Below are 26,986 nucleotides of genomic sequence, written 5' to 3' on the forward strand. Positions count from 1 at the left end.
TCAGGTCATGTTAATTCTCTAACTTTACTTTTCATTTCATTTTTCATTTCAAAATAGTTTTGACCAATCTAGGTCCTTTGCATTTCTATACAAATTTTACTACGAACTTGTCAATTTTTATGAAAGGGTCACTTGGGCTTTTGATTGGATGAAAGTATATAATACAGTCATTGGATGGGACTGAATATATGTATTATATACATATAATAATATATAATTTGGGAGATTTGAAATCTTAATATTGAGTCTTCTGACCAAAAAACATAGTATATCTCAATATTTATGTCTTCTTTAATTACTCTTAGCAATTTTTTCTGTAGTTTTCAGTTGAAATATCTTACATATTTACATAATATACTTACATAAGTATCTGATAGTTTTCAGTGCTATTGTAAATTGTAATTTTTAAATTACAATTTTAGATTACAACTACTAGTATATAGGGAGACATTTGCTATTACCCTTCAACCTTGATTAACTTGCTAATAGTAGAGACTTTATTCACTTATTAGTTAAGAATAACTTGTAGCTTATTAGTTTTTAGTTTCTTTTTTGTAGATTCCATCAGAATCTACAAAAGCCCAAGTGAGGTATAGTCCTATTGAAAAACAATCTACCTGCCCTGCAGCAAACAGAAGGCTTCATCATGGACTTACCAGAGTCTGTTGGAACTTCCCTCCCAGCAAGTGGATGGATTAAGGACATTCCCCAAACCAAAAAGTGTTTGTGCCCAAGTAATTGCACTGCAAAAGTGGCACACATACCTGCAACAACGTAGTGTGTACAACTCAAGCCTGCTGTCTGAAGAATTACATGCCCTCCATGGGCCAGTGTCTTATGTAGATCCGGACGTGGCTCCTTAGACATCACCCATCACTCCCCCTCTCAGCCAAGTCAGAGAGGGAACCAGGACCCCATGCCTCCCTCTGGAGACATGGTTCACCAATGGCAGCAGTTGAGGCAATACCCTCACTAGACATGCTTCAACAGTTTTCCTGGATTCTGACATCACTTGGTTTGAAGAAGGTACTAAGCACAGCAATCATGGATGAACTGAGGGTGGTAAGGATTGTGATCACTCACAAGTCTATGCCCCTCTACATAGCCACAGACAGCTGGGCTGTACAGGAGGGTCTGACCATGGATGCCACAATGGCATCAGAAAAGCTTGACTATCTTGAGATGGCCCCTGTGGTGAACTGATACAGACAAACTGGGACGTGTGCACACAACCTGGTACCACCATCATGATATGGTATGTCTCAGCACATTCTCTAACTACACTGCCTGAGAATCACGAATCAGATGCCTTAGCCATGGTGACAGCTGTTCTGGAAGGGTCACAGACTCTCAGATGTGGCAGTGGCTTCATGGGAAGTCAGGACATCGAGGCCTCAGTACCACTTGGGAAGCCAAAAGGTTACACCTGCCTTTAAAATACAGTGACCTACAGGCAGTAGATAGGAACTTCCATCATTGTACCTGCAGTGACAACCCCTGAGACACACCTTTGGTCATATCGGATGAGCTACTAGGCCAGTGACCAGATGGCAAGTGGACGATATTGGCCCCTGCCCTTAACAGAAGGACACAAGAATGCATTGACCTGTGTGGACCCAGCAATTGGGCTGACACAGACTTTTGCCAGTAAAAGGGCAAATCAAGTAACCACTATTAGGGGTTTGACCAAGTTGGAAAGTATTACAGTGGAAAGTACTACCCACTTGCGTTGAAAGCAACCAAGGGACCCATTTCACTGGACATGACATACAAGAACGGGCTAAACCCTGCGAGATTTTATGAACCTTTCATCTGTCGTATAACCCCAGAGCTGCAGGGTTGGTATTAAGAATGAATGGGTTACTGAAAGAGACATTGAAGTTTTCTCCAGATGGGTCTTTAAGGGGATGATCTCCAAGACTATTAGAGGCCATCTGGCTGTTAAACACTGAGCCCACCACAGGCCACATATCTGCTTGTGAGAGACTGACTACACCTGCTCTGCAAGCTACTGTAAAAGTCTTAGGAGGACTGAGACTCATCCAACGGGATGCAGGTCTTAAAAGAGTGCCACAGGGGCTTCCCTGGTGGCACAGTATTTAAGAGTACGCCTGCCGATGCAGGGGACACGTGTTCGTGCCCCGGTCCGGGAAGATCCCACATGCCGCGGAGCGGCTGGACCCGTGAGCCATGGCCACTGAGCCTGCGTGTCTGGAGCCTGTGCTCCGCAACGGGAGAGGCCACAACGGTGAGAGGCCCGCGTACCGCAAAAAAAACAAAAAACAAAAAAAACAAAACAGTGCCACAGGACCTCCCACTTGGGGAGACTATCTAAGGTTGGAGACTTAAATGATATCCTCCTTCCAAGTGTCTTAGCATCCTTATACCTTGGAGGGAAGGGCTAGCCTGCAGCATACTATCAATATTTCCTCAACCTTTCTAAGTGAAGGCCCAGCCATAACCAAGGTGATCCAGATGGGGGACTAAAGTAGGGCTCCCCTTATGGGCTCCTACTTAAGTTCTCGCATGTATCTCCCAGCAAACTTCTGAAATAAAGGGACAAAATGTCTGGAATTTTCCTCCAGGAAAAGTGTCAAAACCTGGGGTTATCCTGGCACATGGAGACTGGACTGCTACCTAACCCTAATCACGTAGAGACATTTCTTTTGCATACACCTTCACCTGTTGGTTGACCTCCTTTCCTGGCAAATGGGGAACTGTGCTGTTAGGCATTATTCTTTATCTAGCAGGGATCCTTTGTACTTGGTGTTGTGTATATTGCTGTTGAGGTATAAGCATGCAGGCTACCTCCTGACATCTGGCCCTAGGGTATTTGCAGAAGAATAGTGGATAAGATTGTGCAGGTCATATAGATGTTAGGTATGAAATATGTGGCTGAGCCACACTGACTCCATTTTGTCAGCTCCATCTTAGGCCTGCAGTCCCACCCCCTTCCTTTTCCATGTGGCTGAGCTTTAGCCTAACTCACAAGGAACGTGCCTAAGTCAGATGAGTTCCCTATAAACTTTTACCCGTGCCTCATCTGATATGAAAACTAGAAGAATGCCTTTTACTGATGCAGATGGTTAATGGTCATGAGACCACCCCCCAGGGGGAGGAAAAACCGCTGGTTCCAGTTTGTGTGGACATGTTTCTCACTTGGTAGTCAGATTCTATTAAATTTCCCTGTATCCCTTTCGGTGGTACACAGTGCAGCTGCAAATGCCTCTGGATTTTCCGTCCACCACATCCTTTCTACCTGTAAGTTACCTACAGTAAACTTCATAATTGCACTGTATGGAACTGCCTACTGCGTTTTTTGGTCTCAAAGTTCCTTCTCAGTTCAGAGGATATTATTATATTATTATCTCCACCTCCCAACACAACACCCAATGCATGTGTGCAATAACGTATGGCCACATGTTCTTGCTTCATTAGTAACTCTTGCTTCTCTATAATCTTTCCATAGTTTACTATTAAGCAACTATCTGGGAGTCACCATCTGCTCCTACATCTATCTCATTATGTCATCCACCTATAGCCTACATGTCTAAACTTAACTTTCTAATTATAACATGGCCATTCCTTTTAAATCTTACTAGTACCACAAAATTTATCAGTGCTTTTCGGAAACTGTATACCAGCAGTTGGTTTTTGATATCCCATCTTGCTCTCAATCCTGACTTATTTCTTCTATCATCGTAGATTTCTTAGTTACCATGGCTGGTCATTCTTTGTATCTCCCGACATTATCTGGGTTAATATAAATAACCTCTGGGTTAACTGGTTCATGAAATGCAGACAAACTTTCTTTCAGTCCATTCGTTACTCAGTCTTAACTCCTGTAATTAAGAGGTAAGAAGAGTGTGGCATCACTCTCATGATGAGATATTAAGACAAATAAAATCCCGAAGTCCTGAGGAGCAAAGAAAAGGGCAATGATTCATTCATACTTCAATAAACACTAAAAACCAAAAATGTGGACTGTGAACTGAATCAGCTTGAGGCTCTTTTTCTGAGTGTTATTCTGGGTGTTATCACTTTTAACCAATCTGCATTTATATTGTTCCTAACATGAAAATCAAAAACATATAAAAAGGATTCTGATCTTATTTTATATACAATTGACAGACTAATAATTCATAAAAGACATTTTTACCAAGTAGCATGTATGATGCTTGCTACAGATGCTTTTAAGTTTAGGGACACCTCAACCAGGTGATCAGGATTAGCCTTTTCAGCGATCATTCATGTTGACAGCATATACTTTTAATATGATGAGAATGACATTTTATCTCTGTGGTCTTCCAACAAAAAACTTGTAACAGCAATGCAAATATAGAGCTATGAGAAAGCCAAAACTGAGGGATAACCTACAAAATACTTGACAAGTACTCCTCAAAACTGTCAAGGTAACAAAAACATGGAAGGTCTAAGAAACTGTCATAAACCGGTGGAAGCTAAAGAGACATGACAACTAAATGTAATGTGGCATCCTGAATGGGATCTTGGAATACAAACACATTAGGGGAAAAACCAGTGAAATCTGAAAAATTAGTGTTTAGTTAATAATGTATCAATGTTACTGGGTTATGACAAATGTACCAGAGTAATATAAAATGTTAATAATGGGAATTGGGTGAGCAGTATATAGGAACTATCCCTGTAACTTTTCTTTATATTTAGAACTATTTGAAGTTAATTTTAAATTTCTTAAAAAATGCTCCAGGTTAATTTTTTTCTCTATAATTTTCTGTAAAACTCAACCATGTAGAAAGATATGCTTTTTGACTATTATTTCCCTTTTTGGCATTGTGAAATAAGCTAAAGTTGCATCAAGGTGTCAGAGACTGAGGAGGGGCAAACATATTCTCTTAGTGGCTAGATCGCTCCTGCCACCACGAGTGCTGATCCAATCTCTTGTGTGCTAGCCCTGGTGGTATGATACAGCACTCATCGAATGGTGGACTCTTGATCCTGGATCTTTTCTTTGACAATGATGCCACTAAGTTAAGTGATAGCAACGCAGTGTCAAAGAAATGTCTATTATCCAATTAATGCTAAAGATATACCATCATTTTCCCTCACAAAGTATTAACATATATGGAATAGAAAATTCAGGGAATAAACTTATTGTCCTCATGCTCAATCTACCAGATAATATTTACAGAAAGCAACATGCCCATGGTAGAAATTCTTAGTGGTTCAGGTTTTAAAATGAGGATTTCATTTACTTTCTTTTCTGTGCTGACCAAACCATGCAGCTTGAAATGACAGCAGATTGATCAAATATTTTCTTGGCCAAGACTATAGTACATATATTGTTTCCCCAAAAGTAAGTCTGCTTTTCAATACCAGTGCAGTGCATATGACATGGAAGTAGTCCCTATTTTCATTCCAATTCCAAAAATATCAATGGTTTGCAATGCTGCAGTGTGAGCAAGCATCTTGAGATTGGAAAAAGACCCTAGACAGGATGCTCAGGCTACATGCATATAAGAGGACTTGCTTTATAATTACAAAATGAACCACAAGAGTGGCATAAAATGTAGGCCCCCAAACCTTTTAAGAATCAACACCCATCCCTCCCCCTAAACACACAAGAATGCTTGAGAAATCTGATGGATGTCCCAGAAAAACAAGGCCAGACTAATATTCAGACATAGCAGGCAGGCTATATTAGATACATATATATGGCATCAAGCTTTTAGAGCAAAGCCAACAGAAGGACATAGACTGTCACTCAAAAAAAGGAAAGGAACAGTCCAGAGCAGGTTTGGCTACTGCCTTCTACTAGAACTCACCAGCAATAATGAATCCTCTGTTACACAGACTCATACAGATGTACCACATAGCTTGGAGACTAGTCAAATATTTATTGGTGTTGTCCACAGAATTCAAGTTATCCCTCCATCTCAAAAACTTCACATTACATAATGAGTTTGTGTACAGGAAAATATATTCTTATATAGTTTCTATAAAACTTGATATTACATATAAAACACAAATTTTGGTACATCAGTTCTGAGAATTTTATTTTCAATTCTGAAACTCATACATTCCCTCAGAAAAAATTTATCTGAAGCAAACTCAGTAATTGTTTAAAAATGTCATTTATCAAAATATAAGATTTTAGTCTAATCTTAACTATTTGATGTTTAAAGAAGTTTACTCTGCAGAAAAGACTTTTGTGTTTTTCCCTGAGATTTCTGATTTTTATTGAAGCCTTCTGATCATTTAGGATATTGACAGAAGTTTTCTTCCCCATGAAAAATCTCTGATACAAACCTATAGGTTAAATTCTTAAAGGTCTTCTGACATTTATTATATTCATTGGTTTCATCCAACTCAACAGACAGTTGGCTAAGCTATATGCATTTAACCAACAGGCCAAAATCTTTAAGAGCTCAACAGAATAAAAACTTAATTCTGGCTTAAAAAAACAACAAAAAAACCAAAAAAAACAATTGGTGAAGATCTGTCAGTGGAGAATTGTTTCACTCAGTTATTGACTCTAGCTTCTTTCACCTTGTGCTCTGCCATATTTAATACACAGCACCCAAGTCTGCCATGGAAATCTCTCAATTCCAGTATAACACAGGATAGGAAGAATGTAAGGTGACTTATTAAGGCCATTTATTACTTAAATGTAATAGCATCATACTCCATGACCAGCCCCACCCAGACGAAGGAAAAATTGGGAAACTAAGACAAGCTATGTGCTCAGTGGAAAAGGAAACAGTTAAGGAAAATAATTTGCCAGTCTATGTGACTTGAGCTTTTCTACTGTGTTAACTAATAAGGTGTAACTTCCCTTAGCACATCCCAAATTCATTACATGCAAGGGTTTTCTCTCTGGAGTGCATTCTGGTGTGATGTACTCTAAGAGCTGCCTTACGGACAAAGGTTTTTCCACATTCATAACATTTGTAGGGTCTCTCACCTGTGTGAATTCTCAGGTGTACTCCAAGAGTTGAATTTTGGGCAAAAGCTTTCCCACATTCATTACACTCATAGGGTTTCTCTCCTGTGTGAATTCTCTGATGTGCACTAAGGTGTGACTTCTGAGAGAAAGTTTTCCCACATTCATTACATTTGTAGGATTTTACACCTGTGTGAATTCTCTGATGTACTCTGAGGGTTGAATTATGGGCAAAAGGTTTCCCACATATGTTGCATTCGTAAGGTTTCTCCCCTGTGTGAATTCTCTGATGTGCACTAACATACGACTTCTGGGAGAAAGTTTTCCCACATTCATTACATTCATAGGGTTTCTCCCCTGTGCGAGTCCTCAGATGTGCTCTGAGGTGTGACGTCTTGGAGAAAGTTTTCCCACATTCACTACATTCATAGGGTTTCTCCCCTTTGTGAATTCTCTGATGTGCCCTGAGGGCTGAATTATCTGCAAAAGTTTTCCCACATTCCTTACATTCATAAGGTTTCTCCCCTGTGTGAGTTCTCTGATGTGCATAGAGGTGTGTCCTCTGGGAGAAAGTTTTCCCACATTCATTACATTCATAGGGTTTTTCTCCTGTGTGAATTCTTTGATGGACAATGAGGGCTGCCTTATAGACAAAAGTTTTCCCACATTCATTACATTCATAAGGTTTTTCCCCTTTGTGAATTCTCTCATGTCCACTGAGGTATGATTTCTGGGAGAAGGTTTTCCCACATTCACTACATCCATAGGGTTTCTCACCTGTGTGAATCCTCTGATGTGTACTAAGACGTGTCTTCTGGGAAAAAGTTTTCCCACATTCATTACATTTGTAGAGTTTCACCCCAGTGTGAATTTTCTGATGTGCTCTGAGGGTGGAATTATGGGCAAAAGTTTTCTCACAGTCATTACACTCATATGGTTTCTCACCTGTGTGAATTCTCTGATGTGCTCTGCGGGCTGAATTATGGGCAAAAGACCTCTCACAGTCATTACATTTGAAGGGTTTCTCCTCTGTGTGAATTCTCTGATGTGCTCTGAGGGTTGAATTATCAGCGGAAGTTTTCCCACATTCATTACATTCATACAGATTGACTCCCATATGAGTTCCAGGATAATGAATAGGATGTGAATATGAACAAAAGGATTTCCCACATTCCTCACATTCATAAGGTTTCTCCCCTGGGTGGGTCCTCTGATGCTGAATGAGGTGTGCTTTCTGGTAAAATGATTTCCTGCATTCAGTAAGTTCAAATGACTTCTCTCCTGTGTCACACTGCTGATGTACACTGAGGGCTGAGTTCTGATAGGAGGATTTCTCGTATTTATCACATTGATAGAATTTCTCTTCTTTGTGAATTCTCTGATGTACTGTAAAGTCTAACTTCTGGTAGATGGTGTTTGTAAATCCATTATAAACACAGAATGTATCTCTAGTTTGTGTCTTCTGATGTACTATACGGCCTGAGCTCTGGCTCAAGTTTTCTTCACACTTACTGCTTTCAAAGGCACCTTGTCCTGTAACAGTTCTCTGAGGCTGAGTGAGGGGTGAATTCCCACTGAAGTTATTCCCACTTTCATTACATTCATAGTGTGCCAAAGCCATGTGAACCTCATTGTATTCACAGGATTTACCACATTCATTAAGATCAAAGCATTTCTTCCTTGTGCCAGTTCTCATGTGGTTAAAAAGAGCTGCTTTAACACAATTTCCCCTAAATTCATTATCCTTACAGGATTCCTCTCCTTTTACTGAACTCTTAGCTGTAACACAGATGGTCTTATCATGTAAAACTTTTCCATATTCATTACATTCAAAAGATTGCTCCAGAGTTTGAAATTTATGATGATCTTTCACATAACTGAGAGCTTTCATATTTTCATTATATTTGTAACACTGCTCTCCAGTATGAGTTTTCTCACGCTGAATATCCAGCTGCAACTTCTCACATACATTTATGTAGTCAGTCTTGTTTCGTGAATAATTCCTATCACTAAGAATTAATTCAGAAACAACCGGCAAATTCATTCTACATGAGTCACGTTTAGAGGGCATTTTTCCTGAAAAATCTGGAGTTATACTGAAATAAAATGGTTTCTCTAAAGCTTTCTGCTCTTCTTTACTCAATATTTTGTTATCAGTGAATACTACTTGCCACAGAGGTTTCTCTTGTCTTTCCTGGTTCTCCTCAATATGGACATCAACTCTGTAACATCCTAAAATGAGAAAAATTGAAAACATCTTATGAACCCTACATTTCTTATGGAGAGAAGCTTAAGGTCATATGTTTTGTTATTTATTGTATCTATTGTTTCTAGTCATATTTCCAAAGATTAATAATTCACACACAGAGAAAGACAGACACATACACTCAATCTCTCCTCATCCATGTTATTAAAAAAAAAAAAAAGATATTATTTCCAGTGCTGGCCGAGATGGAGAAGCCTCATTTTTCCAAGGTCCACCCTCTTACAATTAAAATTTCCTGGACAAAAAAAAACATACAAACAAATGAAGATGCTACAAAATGGAACAGAGGTGAACTTTAGAAATGACATGGCAAAGAATTCCAAGGCTTTTCTTTCTGCTTCCCATATATCTTATACGGGGTACTGTTGAGCTGGAGGAGCCTAAAAAACAAAGTCAACAATAGGGGGAGATAATAAGAGCTTCAAGAAAAATCTGTTCCTTCTTAGTCAAACATTTGAGAAAAAGGTGGTCCCACAGAACAGAAAACTTTTTGACAATATTCACCCTACTCAAGCCAAAAAGAAAAAGGAATACTCTTCCCTATGGTCCTGCTACAGATATAAAGAATTCGCACACTCTTCCAAAATTTTCCTCTATGAGCCAAACCAACAGCTCACAAGAAAGATCATGAATTCTGAGAAAGTTCAATTCATGGGACACTCTATGAGATGGTAACAGCAACCACCACCAAAATTCTGCCTGGAACCATATTCCTACTGACTCTATGGACTCTGCAAAGTCAAGAGTAACAAATCTGTTGTTTTAGGGCACTGGTAGCAACTCATAGCAGATACAGGAAGGAGAGAAGGAAAATAAAGAACAGAAACAAGAAAAGAAGCAGGAATATATGGTAGGCCCAATATTACAGCTAGAAAAGATGAAGTAGGACTTGTAAAAATTACACCCTCAAACTCAAGAATACAGCATAGTTAAAAACAGGTGAATTCACATTATTCTCAAATGTGTATGAAGCATTCATGAAGATAGACCATATTCTGGACTGTAAGACAAATATTCACAAATATAAAAGAAGTCACATAAAGTATAATCTCAAGCCATAGAGAAATCATCATACTAGAAATCAGTAACACAAAATTATCTGGAGAAATACAAAATATGTGTAAATTAATAAGCTTCTAATTAACCCATAGGTCAAAGAGGAAGTCTCACAGAAAATTAAAGTATTTTACATATATGAAAACAAAACTGTCAAAAACATATAGAAATTTGTGGGATGCAGCTAAAGTAGTACTCAGAAATAAATTTATAGCTTAAAATTTTTATATGAGAAAAGAAAGCCCTCCAACAATTACCTAAGCTTCTACTTTAAGAAACTAGACAAAGAGAAGGTGAATCTAAAGAAAGCAAAATAAAAAATAATAAAGATTAGAGAAAACAATAAAATGGAAAACAGAGAAAAATCAATCAAACCAAAGCTTATTTATTTAAACATTTTTTTAATGATAAAAACCAAAAGAAGAAAAAAGACATATATTATCAACATCAGAAAGAATGCAGAAGGGGATATAACTACTGACACAACAGACATTAAAGAGATAATAAAAGATTAAGAGAAACTCTATGCCTATAAATTTGACAACTTACATGAAATAGACAAACGTCTTGAAAAATAAAACAAAACAACTAAACTCACTCAAGAAAAATGAAATAACCCAAATAGATCAGTAATTAAGAAACTGAATATGTGGTCAAAAAAACATATACTTCCAAGAAACACCTCTAGGATCAGACTGTTTTAACTAGTGAGTACCACCAAACATTTAAATAAGAAATAATACCAATTTTATATAGTCTCTTCTAGAAAATACAAGATGAGGGAATGTTTCCTAAATATTTTATGAGGCCTGTACTATCCTCACAGCAAAACCAAACAAATAATTCAAGAAAAGAAACCTAGTGACCAATATATCCCTCATGACATCAGTGCAAAAGTCCTGAAAAAAAAAAAGTAGCCAAAAGAACAGAGCAATATATAAAAATAATAAATCAGGATCAAGTGGAATTCATCCCAAGAATGCAAACTGTTGGCATGTTTTTTAAAAAAACCAATCAATATAATCCATTATATTAATCATCTATGGAATTAAAACTACAAAATCACAGAAATTCTGGCAAAAAAAATTCACAATATTCAAAATCCATTCATTAACCTAATAAAGGGAATCTATAAAAAGCCTGCAGCTAACATCATACTTAAGAGTGAGAGAGTGAACACTTTAACCCTAAGATTGGAAAAAGACAAGGGTGTTTACTCTTAGCACTTCTACTCAAACAACGTAAAAAGGCAAGAATAAAAATGAAGATACTGAGTAAGTCTACACAGAAAAATCACATGAAGATCTTTAAAAAACCTCCTTGAACTAATAAGTTTTGCAAGAGCAAACTATAAAGCCAATATACAAAATCCAATCACATACAAACAGTGGTCAATTAAAATGTGAAACCAGGTAAATAACACGATTTACCATAGCACTAAAAAAACAAAACCCCAAAAAACTTGGTATCTGTATGCTGCAAAAACAGTGATAAAAGAATTCAAAGAAATCCTAAATAAATCCTAAATAAATATGTTGTCTATCAATTGGAAGACTCTATATTGTTAAGATGCCATCTTCATTCTTCCTTAAAACTTTAAGCATCTTATATCTGTTATATATATATGTACTATATATATGCATACATATGTATGCATATGCACACATATGTATATGTAAATATACATATTTAACTGTACTTAGTGGATGGAGTAGGAAAGAATACATTTACTCCATCTTTTCCCTGGTTAATGCTTTTCATATCTTATTAATGCCTTCCTTAAACAGAGTCATAAACATGTTTTCCGTATCATATAGAATATTTTTAGTTTTGCTTTGATAATCAGGTTTTTAAGCCACCTTAATGCAGTTTTTTGATTTGATCCATAAGGTTACCTTGGGATTCTTTCTCCACTTTTCTGTGGGGTAGTGCCACCTGTCAAAGACCAGCTGTCTATAAAGTACATTTTTTTTCTTGAGCTTTCTCTTCTGTTTCACTAATTTATTAAACTATCCCACTCTCGGCTCCATAATACTTAACTACCCTGAGATTTACATAAAGCCTTGATATCTGGAAGAGCAAGTCCTTCCCACATCACTCTTCATTATGAATGGGATTTAGTTTGATATTGCATTAAATCTTTACTAATATACCCCCACTTGAACTTATTCAGTTCTTCCTTTCCTTTGTCCTTGTTAGGGTTAGCTAAAGTTTAATCTATTTGATTTTTATTCTAAGAACCATTCTATAATTTGTTTTCCAGTTTATTAATTTTTTTGGCTGCGTCGTTTTTTTGTTTTTTTTTTGCTTAGTTGTGGTATGCGGGATCTTCGTTGCGGCATGTGGGATCTTTCGTTGCAGCATGCGGGATATTTCGTTGCAGCATGCGGGATCTTTGGTTGCAGCATGTGGCATCTTTCATTGTGGCATGCGGGTTCTCTCTCTAGTTGTGGCATGTGGGCTCCAGAGCACATGGGCTCTGTAGTTAGTGGCATTCAGGCTCTCTAGTTGAGGTGCATGGCCTCAGTAGTTGTAGTGCATGGGCTTAGTTGCCCCATGGCATGTGGGATCTTAGTTCCCCAACCAGGGATTGAACCTGTGTCCCCTGCATTGTAAAGCAGATTCTTTACCACTGGACCACCAGGGAAGTCCCCAGTTTATTAACTTTTAACTTCACTTTTAAGTTCTGTTTTCATTAGTATATTTTTGTTATTGTTTTTGCTTAATTTATTAACATAAATATGAAACTAAAAATTTACCTGTTAAATATTTAGCTATCTCATAAGGTTTCTAACATGTAACATTTATTATTATTTTGTAAATGTCATGCAGTTTTGGATTTGGTTTTCTTTTATGTACTATTATTTAAACAGATAATTTTTTAAATTTTCACATCCAAAGAATTTTTTTTTTACTCATTTTATCAATTTCTAGATTTATCAAACTATGTAGAGAAAATATTACCTGTGGTGCTTTTAACTTGTTGGATTTATTGGTATTTTCTTTTTAGACTAACTATATTTTCACTATCTTACGATTATATTCTATGGGAAGCTGAAAGGCTTGTTATTTGATTTCAGCATACACATACACAAATGTTTCATTTTAATAAAATTATCATTTATATCTTCTATAGGCATACATTTTAATGTCCACAGTATCTATTATTTAATGAGATATAATATCCTACTCCTAGTGAATTTTAAGTTCTTAGAACTCCATTATTTTGTGTTGGTTTTTTTTTTTTTTTTTTTTTTGCGGTACGCAGGCCTCTCACTGCTGTGACCTCTCCTGCTGTGGAGCACAGGCTCCGGACATGCAGAGTCAGTGGCCATGGCTCACGGGCCTAGCTGCTCCGTGGCATGTGGGATCCTCCTGGACCAGGGCACGAACCCGCGTCCCCCTCATCAGCAGGCGGACTCTCAACCACTGCGCCACCAGGGAAGCCCCCTATTTTGTGTTTTATGATCACTGATATAGTATTCTTTGGTGCAGTCACTCCAATGCTTAAAGGTTTATTTTAACCTGTGCTCCTGAGCTAGAGGACTTTCTTTTAAGTTAATGTATTTATTGCCTAAATTCAAACTTGAATAACAGAATATGAAACTCTGAATTATTTTTATTGACTGAATAACTTTATCATTTTTTTATTACAATCTTTCTAAGATACTTATTTAGGGACAACTTTTTTAGCCAATCAGTATGATCCAATCATTTACATTTAGTGACTGGGAGATATTCTTCATCTAAATAATGTCAATCTTTATGTTATGGCTATTTAAATGGCTTCACAATGGATAAAGAAGATGTGGTACATATATACATAGAATATTACTCAGCCATAAAAAGAAATGAAATTGAGTTACCTATAGTGAGGTGGATGGACCTAAAGTCTGTCATACAGAGTGAAGTAAGTCAGAAAGAGAAAAACAAATACTGTATGCTAACACATATGTATGGAATCTTAAAAAAAAAAAAAAGGTTCTCATGAACCTAGGGGCAGGACAGGAATAAAAACGCAGACATAGAGATTGGACTTGAGGACACGGGGAGGGGGAAGGGTAAGCTGGGATGAAGTGAGAGAGTAGCCTTGACATATATGCACTACCAAATGTAAAACAGATAGCTAGTGGGAAGCAGCTGCATTGCACAGGGATATCAACTCAGTGCTTTGTGACCACCTAGAGGGGTGGGATAGGGAGGGTGGGAGGGAGATGCAAGAGGGAGGGGATATGAGGATATATGTATACATATAACTGATTCACTTTGTTGTACAGCAGAAACTAACACAACATTGTAAAGAAAATATACTCCAATAAAGGTGTTAAAAAAAATGGCTTCACAAACTTTCAATAAATAAACTTTCAATAAATACACTTAAGGTGATTTTATTTTTTTACTCCAGGAATTATTTTGAAATTATAACTTTTGAAATTCCTGGAATTGTTTATTAGTTTAGACAAAGGTCATTAAGCACATGAAAAGATGCTTGACAGCATTAGTGATCACGGAAATTGTAATGGACAATTTGTTCAATATGTTGAAGCCCTAACCCCAATGTAACTGTTTTTGGAGATAAGGCCTTTAGGGAGGTAATTAAGGTTAAATGAGTTCATAAGGGTGGGGTCCTAATTCTATAGGACTGGTGTTCTTATAAGAAAAGGAAGAGACATCAGAGCTCTCTCTCTCTCCATGCATGCACAGAGGAAAGGCCATGTGAGGACACAGTGAGAAGGTCATCTGCAAGCCAGGAAGAGAGACCTCACAAAAAAAATCAACCCTATTGCCACCTTGAGCTTGTACTTCCAGTCTCCAGAACAGTGAGAAATAAATTTCTTTTGTTTAAGCTATGGTATTTTGTCATGCCAGCCCAGCTAATACATAATTGCAAATCAAAACCTTAATAACATGCCACTTCACATCCATTGGGATGGCTAGAACAAAAATAAGTGTTGGTGGAGATGTGGAGAAATTAGAACCCTCACATGCTATCATCAGGAATGTAAAATGGTGCAGCCACTTTAGAAAAGTCTGGTAGTTCTTCAGAGTTACCATATAACCCAGCAATTCTACTCCTAGGTATAAACTCAAGAGAAATAAAAACATATGCCCATGAAAACACTTGTTAATAAATGTTTATATCAGCATTACTCAATAATAGCAAAAAGGCAGGATCCCAAATGTCCACTGACTGATGAATGGACAAACAGATGTGGTATATCCTGACAATGTTATATTATGTTATATTATTTTGCCATAAAAAGGATGAAGTACTGATACAAGCTACAACATGAACCTTGTAATGCTAAATGAAAGAAACCAATCACAAAAGACCATATAATGTGTGATTCCATTTATATGAAATGTCCAGAATAAACAAATCTATAGACAGAAAGTAGATTAGTGGTTGCTAGGGCTGAAGGGGACAGGGAGAGAGGGAGGTCATAGCTGGAGGGTACAGGGTTTCCTTTTGAGGTGAAGAAAACTGACTGCGGTGATGGGGTTTTTTTTCTTTTCTTCTTTTTTTTTTTTTTTTTGCAGTACACAGGCCTCTCACTGTTGTGGCCTCTCCCGTTGTAGAGCACAGGCTCCGGACGCGCAGGCTCAGCGGCCATGGCTCAAGGGCCTAGCCACTCCGCAGCATGTGGGATTTTCCCGGACCGGCGCACAAACCTGTGTCCCCTGCATCGGCAGGCAGACTCTCAAACACTGAGCCACCAGGGAAGCCCTGTGGTGATGTTTATACATATCTGTGAGTCTATTAAGAGCCAGTGAATTGTACACTTTAAATGGGTGGATTGTGTGATATATACAATTGTATATTGAACTGTATCTTAGTAAAGCTGTTTAAAAGAAAAGAAAATAAACTTTCAAAAGTGGTCCCTTCTAAAGTCTAACTACCCCAGGTACTTCCTTGTGTCAACGCTCACTCACCTGGGTACTTCTGGTTTAGGAATTCTTCCTCTGAGGGCCAGGGCTCTTCACCGTGCTCCAACTTGAAGATCACCTGGGGTTTGATAATGCAGTACCCTGCAAATGTAACAACTAAAGCTATATATAGACCAGAACCATGAGCATTTCTGAAGGTGAAGCAAAATGAATGTGCTCATTTGAAGTCTTCAAAGGGAAAGTAATGACACATTGTTTCTGTTTCTGTAAAGGTCTCAGTTACCTTAAACTTCTTAATCAAAGCCTGAACAACAATCTCTATAAATGGTTCATGTGTTTTGATAATTAAAAAAAAAAGAAAATACTCCAGAGGGAGTCACATGGTAAGGTCTGCTCACCCAATGAGACGAGGTGACTGTAGTTCTCCAGCATCACATCTTTGTACAGGGTCCTCAGAGCAGGGCCTACATACTGCCATTCATCCTGGGTGAACTCCACAGTCACATCTTCGAATGACACTGATCCCTGTAACAACAAATTTTATTCAAAAGTTCAAAATTAGTTGAAAATTATTATTTCTCCTGTTTACTTTTAAGGCTTTAAACCAAATCATTATAAAGAATGCTTATTTTTGACCTAGTATGTCTCTAAGTTTGGAGTTACCCAATTAGTTAAAAAGATTTTAGCAATTCATTTTTAACTTAATTCATTTATATATATTTAGGAATTACAGATTTTTTTAAGATTAAAAAAACTCAATATAAAGAGACTTCTTACAACTCTTCTTCTATATCCCAAGGGATTATACTGGGTATTCTAGATAATTCTAGAATGTCCATCTCTCTTTGGACATCATCACCGTAAATAATGGGAGACATGTTAGAGATATACATAAGTTGTAGAGATATTAAACATGATGGAATTTATGTATAAATAAATGTATAGAACTCATGAAGAGTGAAAAACAACATAACAAGGATGGGTGTGAAAGAACACTATCAACACTGAAGTAACAGATATAGGAATAGGGATATAATCAGACAGCAGAAACAGCAACCAATCTGATAACTACTTTCTTGTGTAGCTACCCATCTAGCAGTATGAGCAGCTTCCTTAATGCTGGTTCCAAACACTGATATTTGGGAAATAAAGGGAAAGAAATGTGTTAGAAGTTTTAGTGAGATAGATCTGTTCATGTTGCTACTAAAGGGTCTGTGAAACATAAAGCTGGAACAGTCCCTTAAGCGAGTATACACATAGTTTTAGAACACAGAAGGGAGGTCAAGGATGAAGACAAGCTTTAAGGAACTACTAGCAATTTAGGTGGTAACTGAAGTTATCCGAGGCAATCAGACAACAACTTGAGCACATACAGACTGAGGAAAGAAAAGTATCAAAAAACAGTGTTTGAAAAACCATGAATATTAAACAGGCTGGCAGAAAAAGTAGAGGTCACAAAGCCAGAGGAGAAGTTTTCTGGAAAGTAATTATGAGAGAACAGTCTTAGAAACTGAGAAAAGGGAAAGTTTCCACAGCAAAAGACTTCAAAGAGGCTGGCAGGAGGGAGAAATAGTAAGTAGCTAATTCGATGGGTATGAAGTTTCAGTTATACAAAATCATTAAGTTCTAGAGATCTGCTGTACAACGTTGTGCCTATAGTTAACAATACTGTATTGTACACGTAAAGTGTATTAAAAGGGTTGATCTCGGGCTTCCCTGGAGGTGCAGTGGTTGAGAGTCCGCCTGCTGATGCAGGGGACACGGGTTTGTGCCCCGGTCCGGGAGGATCCCACATACTGTGGGGCGGCTGGGCCTGTGGGCCATGGCTGCTGAGCCTGCGTGTCCGGAGCCTGTGCTCCACAACAGGAGAGGCCGTGGCAGTGAGAGGCCCACATATCGCAAAAAAAAGTGTCGATCTCATGTTAAGTGTTCTTATCACAATTAAAAATAGGAAGAGGGCTTCCCTGGTGGCGCAGTGGTTGAGAGTCTGCCTGCCGATGCAGGGGACACGGGTTTGTGCCCCGGTCCGGGAGGATCCCACATGCCGCAGAGCGGCTAGGCCCGTAAGCCATAGCCGCTGAGCCTGCACGTCCCAAGCCTGTGCTCCACAGCGGGAGAGGCCACAGCAGTGAGGGGCCCGCGTACCGCAAAAAAAAAAAAAAAAAAAAAAAGGAAGAAACAGAACTAGATTAAGAGGTAAAAGGACAGAAATAGCCTTTCCCCAGTGTTATTTATGCAATTATTTGTTCATTCATGTCTTCAGTGATACTGAGTAGATACCTCCTGTGTGAAGCTCAATGTTAGCAGTTGGTAACTATCAGTAAAATAAATGAATAAAAGAACAGAAACACTTCTCATAAATTTTTTTTAATCTAAAAGAAAAATAAAGACAAGTTAACTGTATTTCCCAAAATGAAAAAAATTAATGAGAAAAGTGTCACTGTCTTCATTTTTGCCAATCTCCTTAATATCTGGCTTAATAAAACTCAGCTGAATTTAAAAAAATAAGCTAACAAGTGACAAAAGTGAAAATGATGAAGTGGGATCCAAGAAAATTTTCTCCTCCATAAAAGCAATGAAAAACATGGCAAAAATTGTAGAAGTTAATAAAGGCAATCTACGGATCATTTATACAAGGGGAAAAAAAGGCTGAAGCACACTAAGAAAGTGATATTGTGTCCTTCTAACTTACCCTGTTTCCATTCCTCTCTCGCCATCTCTGAAGTAGTTTAAGAACCAACAGTCTGCAATCACAGTTAAAATTAGCAGCCTGGCAACCACAGGAGCAGCAGAACTGGGTTGGAGTTCTGTCAAAGCCTCACTCCAAGAAAACTCATTACTTGCTTCTGTTTGGAGGTTCCCTGAAAGACCTCACTTGCAAGTATGTCTTTATTTGAGCTAACTCAGAGCTCACATAGTATGAAAAGTCTTATCTCAGAGGCATTTGTCAAAAACATTTAAAGGCATTTGTTTAACTTAGTGGCTACCTGAGGCAGTGTTTAACAGTTGGGGCAACCAATGGCCTAATCAAAAAGCTTAAAAGGAAAAGCTGAGGAATGAGATGTCTATAAAGGTTCTGAAAAACTCCCATATATTCCTGAGAATCTAAAAGGGCACATACATGCACAGAACTGTGCATATGCCCAGGGCTATGAGCATGCTCCAGAAAGATGTGAGAAGGCCCTAAGCTCTCACCTCTAGGTAATCTTGAGGTTTGGTGTAAGAAGGAAGTGAAGGCTGATACAGAGTTGTAAACTGCCTGTCTGACTGTTGAAAGAATGCCCCGACATGCACAGAGCCCCTTAGCAAAAACTGGGAGACCTCCTGGTTCCAGGCATTTAAGGAATTTCTATAGAGACTTCAACAGCCACAGATGACAAGAAATACAGGCTGTACATAATTAGCTCACAAAAGTCACTAAGCAAATACATTTCAACAATGACCACAATGGAGGGGAGAAACTCAGATTCCTGAGGTTGCTATTTTATTTAAAATGTCCAATTATCAATACAATAAGAAAGTAAGACACATATGCAGGAAAAAGTGTAATCAATAGAAACTGCTCCTGAGGAAGATGTTAGACTTACTAGGCAATGACTTTAAATTAGCTATTTTAAATATGGCCAAAGACCTAGTAGATGAAATAATGTCTAAGGACCAAAGGAAAAGTATGTGAACTATATTTCACTACTTAAAGAATATCAGTAAAGAAACAGAAATGATAAATAAAAAAGACTAAACAGAAGCTGAAGAGTTGAAAAGTATAAAAACTGAAACAAAACTTTCACTAGAAGGGTTCAACAGAAGATCTGAGCAGGTGAAAGTAAGTATGAACAAACTGGACAATATGCCTATTGAAATTCTACAATATGAGAAACAAAGATAAAATAATGACAAAAAATAAACTATGGGGTAGCATCAAGTTTACAAACATATGCATAATGAGAGTCCCAGACAGAGAGGAGAGAAAAAGTCTGAAAGAACACTTGAAAAAAATATTGACCAAGAAGTCTCCAAATCTGATGAAAAACAATAATCTACATATCCAAGACACTCAACAAACTCCAAGTAGTATAAACCTCGAGTAAGAGATCAACACCTGGACACAGGATAACCAAACTGTCAAAAAGACAAGAACTCAATATTGAAAAGCATTAAGAAAGAAGTGACTCATCATGTACAAGAGTAGTAAAAGCTGATTACTAATCAGAATCCATGGATGACAGAAGGCAGTGGTATGACATATTCAAAGTGCTGAAAGAAAAAGGCTGTCAACCAAGAATTCCACACCCAGCAAAAATGGAAAAATTAAAACTTTCCTAGATAAGAAAAACCAGAATTTGTCACAGGCAAAACTGCCCTATAAGAAATAATACAGGAAGTCGTTGAGCAAATCTGTAGAGACAGAAAGTAAGTTAGTGGTTGCTTGTGGCCTGGGGGTAAGGGGTGTAATGGGATTACAGGAGGGGGATAGTTGTATGTAGTGCATATACACTACAGTGTATACAGTTGCTTTTTAAGGTAATGGAAATGTCCTAAAACTGATTGTGATGATGTGTGCACACATCTGTGAGCATACTAAAAAAATGAGTTTTTTTATACTTTAAATAAGGGTGAATTGTATGGTATATGATTTGAATCTCAATTAAGCTGTTTTTTTAAAAAAATGAGAGAGGATGAAATCATTCTGAGACAAAAGAGAAGATTAAAGGGCCAAGCATGGAGATGGGATAAGCCATGTAAAAGGATATGGAAAACAAGATGACTCCATGAAGACATTAGCAGGGGAAGGAAAGAGCCAGTGGAGGGTGTCAGACACTAACAGAGAAACTTTCCAGAATGATAATGTGAGAAGTAGAGGCAAGCACTACAGAGAAGTCCAAGGGAAATGATTAGACAAAACTCAATGGATTTGATTATAATCAAGTCTCTGGTCACTGGAGATCACAGGCAAGTGGTGAGAGGAACCAAGGCATCATGCAGAGAATTGAAGTGTGAATGGGAAGCGCTGAAACATTTGAAAGAGAACAGAATTTTAAACTGTCTGCTGAAAAATCTGAATATCATGGGTACTTGAGATATTTATGGAGAGTAAATTTAAGAATATTCAGTTGATTCATCAGAAAAATGTCTAATTCAACCCATGTCGGAGTTTCTGAAAAACAGTACTAACCAAGTTCTCATTTAGCTTTATGCCTTCTACTTTTATTGAAGAACATGTGGAGGCAACATTCTAGCAATCCTAGGGTTATCACCAGGAAGCTGTTAACTAAATCACCTATTTGAAGAATAACAAAGATATGTTTTTATCTTCGACTGTCTTTACTTTCTATGAGGAATCAGTTGGCTTTATCTTCCCACCAATGTGAACCTTTAAAGAAGTGTTGTCCGTCTGACACTCTGACATGGCTACCAAAAACCTCAGAAATAAATTTGGAGCTCCAATTTGATAAATTTGTAATATCAGAGGATCTGCTTATATCCACATACCACCTTTCCTCTTTGCTTTGTTATGCATCTGTACAGTTGACCCTTGAACAACTCGGTGGTTAGGGGCACCTGCACTCTGCAGAGTTGAAAATCTGCATATAACTTATAGTCAGTCCTCTGTATACACGGTTTCTCCTTATCTGCGGTTCCACCTCCCTGGATTCAACCAACTACAGATCATGTAGTACTATAGTTTATCGTTAAAAACAAAAAGAAACAATCCACATATAACTGGATCTGGGCAGTTCAAATCTGTGTTGTTCAAGGGTCAACTGTATTTCTACATGTTCCCTGAATACATCTGATTCATTTCTATTTCTACTTTTCCATGTTAATGTATAGACACTTAAACCCTTATAAAATCCATTGCAAAACAAACAGGTTATTAAAACTGAACTCACCTGAGCTGTGTTCATTTTCTACTGCTTCTGGAAAAATGTAAAGAACTGTGAAGGTTCAGCTGGGGAAGAGGAAAAAGAAACGGGGTCATGAAAAACCTACTCTGCCTTACAACTCCTATATTCATCTGCCTAACAATCTCATAACACCAGCTGGAGAAAAGGCTTCCCCATGGGAGAATGTTCCTTTCAACATTCTTGAGAAGGGACATGAAAGACCATACAAAGGTAGCACCACCTGAACATGTGCATCTCTGATATGATTATGTTGGTCTTAACCTTGCATTTTCACTGAGTAAGGTAAACTGCTTTTTATCAATGAATTAACAATTTATATTCCCTTCTAATAATAAACAACAATAAAAACAACAACAACAAAAGTAAAACAACAGAGGATTGGTTAAACAAATTCAGGTACACCAGGGGTGACATCCTCTACCTTCATTAAAAATAATGTTGTCAGGCTTCCCTGGTGGCACAGTGGTTGAGAGTCCGCCTGCCGATGCAGGGGACACAGGTTCGTGCCCCGGTCCGGGAGGGTCCCACATGCTGCGGAGCGGCTGGGCCCATGAGCCATGGCCGCTGAGCCTGCACGTCCGGAGCCTGTGCTCCACAACGGGAGAAGTCACAGCAGTAAGAGGCCCACGTACCGCAAAAAAAAATAATAATAATAATGATAATAATGTTGTCAAAAAACTACTCAGGCTGGATTGTTAATCAAGTTCTTGTTGAGTTTACAACTTGAGTTAGAGCTGAAATAAAGATGGAATGCTCTATGCAAGAAATATGTTTTTTAATCCTTTGTTCTAAAATAGTTGCTATTTCTAAAAAAAAAGATATTTTGATAAGATGCTTAGAGTACTTACCTGTGTAAGTAAATATCATTGTGCTTGGTTCTGCCCTGGTGACTCTACAAAAAACATTCATTTCAGTATTTTGGGGCTTCCAAAAGTGTCCAATATAGAAAACCCTTCTTCTACTACCATTTTATTATTCTCTATGTTCAAATACATAGAAAAAATTCTCTATGTTAACGTCCATCACCAAATGTGGCATCTAATGCTCATGGTGTGAGAGCAGCTCAGAATCTGAAAAGAGGGGAAAATGAAGGAAATGGGGTGCTGTTCAGGATTTCATCAACTCTGGCTGCTTATACCTTCCCTGGACATCATGTCCTTACCAGCCATCCAGTAAAGTACCTTTTCCTGTGTAGCTTGACAGTCACCCATACCTCTCAATCCCAGGTTACCACCTTCTGCAAGTTGGTCCACAAGTGTCCACTGTCACAGTCTGTGATGGCTTCTAGATGCAACAACATCATCAAGTCTGACTGACCAAATCTGACTCATGCTATACAGGGATCAAGAACTGCTTCTGGTGGAGCAACTCAGAACCCTCTCCTTTCTAGAACTTTTTGCCTCTGCTCTGAAGCTCTGTCAGAAGAGCTGTTCTGCCAAGTGGCATTTGTTCTTTCCTGCTTTAAAAGAGCTACTTTGCCCCAGAGGGGCCAGAGAAACAAATTCACTTTATTTGAAACCTTCACCTAACACTCAAAATCTCTTTGGGCATTCACTAGAAATGTACTATCTAGTATGGAGCCATTAGCTGCGTTCAACTACTACACCCGAAGTGTGGCTAGTGACACAAGTCTAAATAATATTTTGGATGTACTTAATTAAATACACCAGTAAAATTAACTTCACCTTTTTAATTTTTACTGCTCATACTGAAAAAAATTTAATTACATTTGGTTTGCATTATCTTTCTACTGGCCAGCACTGCGTTACATTATCAGACTATTCTTTTGAGAATGGAAACAGCCTGGACAGTTCAGTAAGGTTCAAGGGCCTCACTCTGAGAATCCACAAATCCCAGTATATATTTCCCACATGGTGACATTCTGTCTGCATTCACTTCACAATCATGTCCCTGGGAATTTGAGGACAGGCTGCCAGGAGCTGCTCCGCAGGTTGCAATTCTGGGTCTGAGGCAGGGAGGATATCAGAAAGAGCAAGAGATAGGGAGTAAAATCTATTTGTATTTGCATCCTAACTCTCACCTACCAGCTTGTATCCTGGGCTATATCACTCCGCACACACTAAATTCCTTTCATTTTTAAAAAATGGCGTGTTTATAAAAACAAGTAGACTTGTTGTGAGGGTTAAACGAAATACCAAACAAAGGGAACAAAGTGTCTTATGATAGCAGCTTACACAGTGATTATTACAATCACTTGACAAAATGTTTTGTAGATGACACCTTATTTAATTCTCAGAATAACTGCACAAGCTACTATTAGTAGCCTCCTGTTCATCGTGAATGTTATAAAGTTGCATTCTCCGCCCGCACCTGGCCGGTACCAAACACCTCCTCTAGACAAGGACTCAGCCTCACCTGCACTCCTGGAGCAGGCAGGGCCGGACCTGCCCGGGCTAGCGGGCTGGGGGAGGGGCGGGCCCGCCTAGAGGTTCCCGGGACTTCCCGCTCCCGTCCCCCGCACACAAGCCTACCGGACCCAGCAGGACCCCAAGTCGCGCGGAACCGGACCCCGTGCTCTCACCTCCAGTGGGCAGCCTTGGCTTCAGCACCGACCCAAAGACGGGAAGATGTTGCTCCTTTTAGGCCGGAGAGGTCGTTCGGCAGCAGGCGTGTCGGGACGTGCACATGCGCAGAGTGAGCTCTGAAAACCCATTCCCCGAGGCCTGAGATGTGGGCCCATAACATTCAAGACTACATTTCCCATAAGTCTTTGAGAGCGTAGGAAGTAATTTTTGAAGCATTTCCGCTTGGTTAGTAAACTGAAAGTCTTAACGTCTGGAGCTGATTCGTGGCGACTTTGCCTGAATTCGCAGTGGTATGGGTTAGACTTTAACTTTATGACATAACAACATATTGCAGTGTGGTGTTCCATCGGATCTTGGTTGGAAAAAAATAACGGTGCAATAGACAACAATTTGGGAAATATAAATATGGACTAGGTATAAGAAATATTAAGGAAAATTAACATTACTTTGGTTAGTGTGATAATATTTGGACGATGTAGGAAATTGCTCTCATTTTTTAAAGATACATACTGAAATATTTACAATTATGAAATCATGTATTTGTAATTTACTTTTGAAAAATTCATCAAAACAGTTTGAGGAAACAAATATGGCAAAAGGTTAAGAATCGTTAAATCTGTGTACATGATGCTCATTTTACTATTTCTATTATTCTGAATGTTTGAATTTCTTTTTAACATACCGTAAAAGACATGTGGCTAGGGCTGGGAACCTTGGGGAGGAGGGTTAGGGAGAATTTACTGCCCCTCCAGAAGTGTACCTTTTAAAATCAAGCTGCCAGGAGCACTGAAGTTACACACAACTATCTGTTATGAATACGACTGTGAAATAGAACAAATATTAGAAAATGGAGCCAGTATTAACATAAAAGAGTAAATTCTGTGATCAGCAGCAGGGAGGAGGAGGGAGTAAGCTAGTTGTTCAAAATTATACAAGTAATACTTGAAAGTATGTACAACCCAAAATGAGGAAATCATTATCAATTAATAATTGTGATCAATTACTAATCTGGCTTGTATAGTGGAAATTATGTTCAGCTTTATAAAACTGCCACTCTGTCTTCCAAAAGTGGGTGTATCATTTTGCATTCTCACCAGCAATGAATGAAACTTCTCTTGCTCCATATCCTCACCAGCAGTAGGTGTTGTCAGTGTTTTGGCTGTTGTACATTCTAATAGGAGTGTAGTGGTATATCATAATTTGCAATTCTGTAATAACATCTGATGCTAGGATTCTTTTTATATGCCTATTTGCCATATAAAAGTGGATCTTCCTTTGTGAAGATATTACATTTGAATAGTTATTTGTATATTTTACATAAAATTTCTTTAGTAGATCTGTCTTTTGCAAATATTTTCTCTCAGTCTGTGACTTGTCTTTCCATTCTCTCACAGAGCAGAAGTTTTTAACTTTGATGAATTCTAACGATTCATTCATGGTTTGTGCTTTTGATGTTATCCAAAATTTCATTGCCAAGCTCAGGGTTACCTAAACATTTTATTCTATGTTATCTTCTAAAAGTTTTATAGTTTTGCATTTTAGTTTTAAATTTATCATCCATTTTGAGTTAATATTTGTGAAAAGTATAAGGTCTGTGTCTACATTTATTTATTTTTGCACATGAATGTCTAATTGTTCTAGCACATTTGTTGAAAAGACTGTCTTTTCTTCATTGAATTGTCTTTGCTTCTTTGTCAAAGATTGGTTGATAATATTTGCGTGAATATATTTCTGGGCTCTCTATTCAGCTTTAATAATCTTTCTGTTGATTCTTTCTCCTGTATCACACTGGTTTGACCCTGTAGCTTTATAATAATTTTTGAAGTCAGGTATTGTCAGTTCTATGACTTTGTTCTTAAATATTCAGTTGGCTATTCTGGGTCTTTTCCATTTTGATGTAAACTTTAGAATCAATTTTTTGGTGTCTACAACATAAGTTGCTGTGATTCTGGCTGAAATTGAGTTGAAATTATTGATCAAGTTAGTTGGAACTGACTTCTTAACAATATTGAAACTTACAAGGGGACCTTCAAGGTGTCAGAGGAGTAAGACATTTAGATCACCTTCCTCCCCATGAATACATCAAAAATACATCTAGATTTGGAACAACTTCTACAGAACACCTACTGCATGCTGGCAGACGACCTCAGACTTCCCAAAAGGCAGGAAAATCCCCACGTACCTAGGTAGGGCAAAAGAAAAAAGAAAAAACAGAGACAAAAGAATAGAGACAGGACCTGCCCCTCTGGGAGGGAACTGTGAAGGAGGAAAAGTTTCCACACACTAGGAAGCCCCTTCACTGGCAGGGACGGGGATGGGGGGCAGGGGGAAAGCTTCAGAGCCATGGAGGAGAGCGCAGCAATAGGGGTGCAGAGGGCAAAGCAGAGATATTCCTGCACAG

General features: G+C 38.2%; 1 protein-coding gene across 8 annotated transcripts; it reads right to left on the minus strand.

Annotated features, from left to right (window-relative positions):
• Nucleotides 1–763: 763 nt before the first annotated feature.
• ZNF658 (zinc finger protein 658) lies at nt 764–24,714 on the minus strand. 8 transcript variants are annotated; one of them, XM_073805891.1, is made up of 7 exons: nt 24,582–24,714; nt 23,875–24,005; nt 22,888–22,931; nt 22,025–22,083; nt 16,532–16,658; nt 16,179–16,289; nt 5,656–9,154 (listed from the first exon to the last, which is right to left on the minus strand). In XM_073805891.1, the coding sequence occupies exons 4-7, from the start codon at nt 22,037–22,039 to the stop codon at nt 6,816–6,818; spliced, it is 2,592 nt and encodes an 863-aa protein (XP_073661992.1). In that variant the 5' UTR covers nt 22,040–22,083; nt 22,888–22,931; nt 23,875–24,005; nt 24,582–24,714; the 3' UTR covers nt 5,656–6,815. The 8 variants fall into 8 exon arrangements, with proteins under 8 accessions (XP_019791801.1, XP_073661992.1, XP_019791804.1 ...); XM_019936242.3 differs by lacking the exon at nt 23,875–24,005 and having other exon boundaries at nt 764–9,154; nt 24,582–24,694; XM_019936245.3 differs by lacking the exon at nt 23,875–24,005 and having other exon boundaries at nt 16,179–16,274; nt 24,582–24,694.
• Between the last annotated feature and the right edge of the window lie 2,272 nt (nt 24,715–26,986).

This window comes from Tursiops truncatus, chromosome 6, assembly GCF_011762595.2.
Source record: "Tursiops truncatus isolate mTurTru1 chromosome 6, mTurTru1.mat.Y, whole genome shotgun sequence".
NCBI classification, from domain to species: domain Eukaryota; kingdom Metazoa; phylum Chordata; class Mammalia; order Artiodactyla; family Delphinidae; genus Tursiops; species Tursiops truncatus.

Bases quoted from the DNA above. Each gene is read 5' to 3' on its own strand.
- ZNF658 (XM_019936242.3), bottom strand. The intron at 16,290-16,531 runs GTGAGCAGACCT...ATATAGCTTTAG, and splicing joins CAGTCACCTCGTCTCATTGG to TTGTTACATTTGCAGGGTAC. The intron at 9,155-16,178 runs GTGAGTGAGCGT...TTCTCATTTTAG, and splicing joins CCTAAACCAGAAGTACCCAG to GATGTTACAGAGTTGATGTC.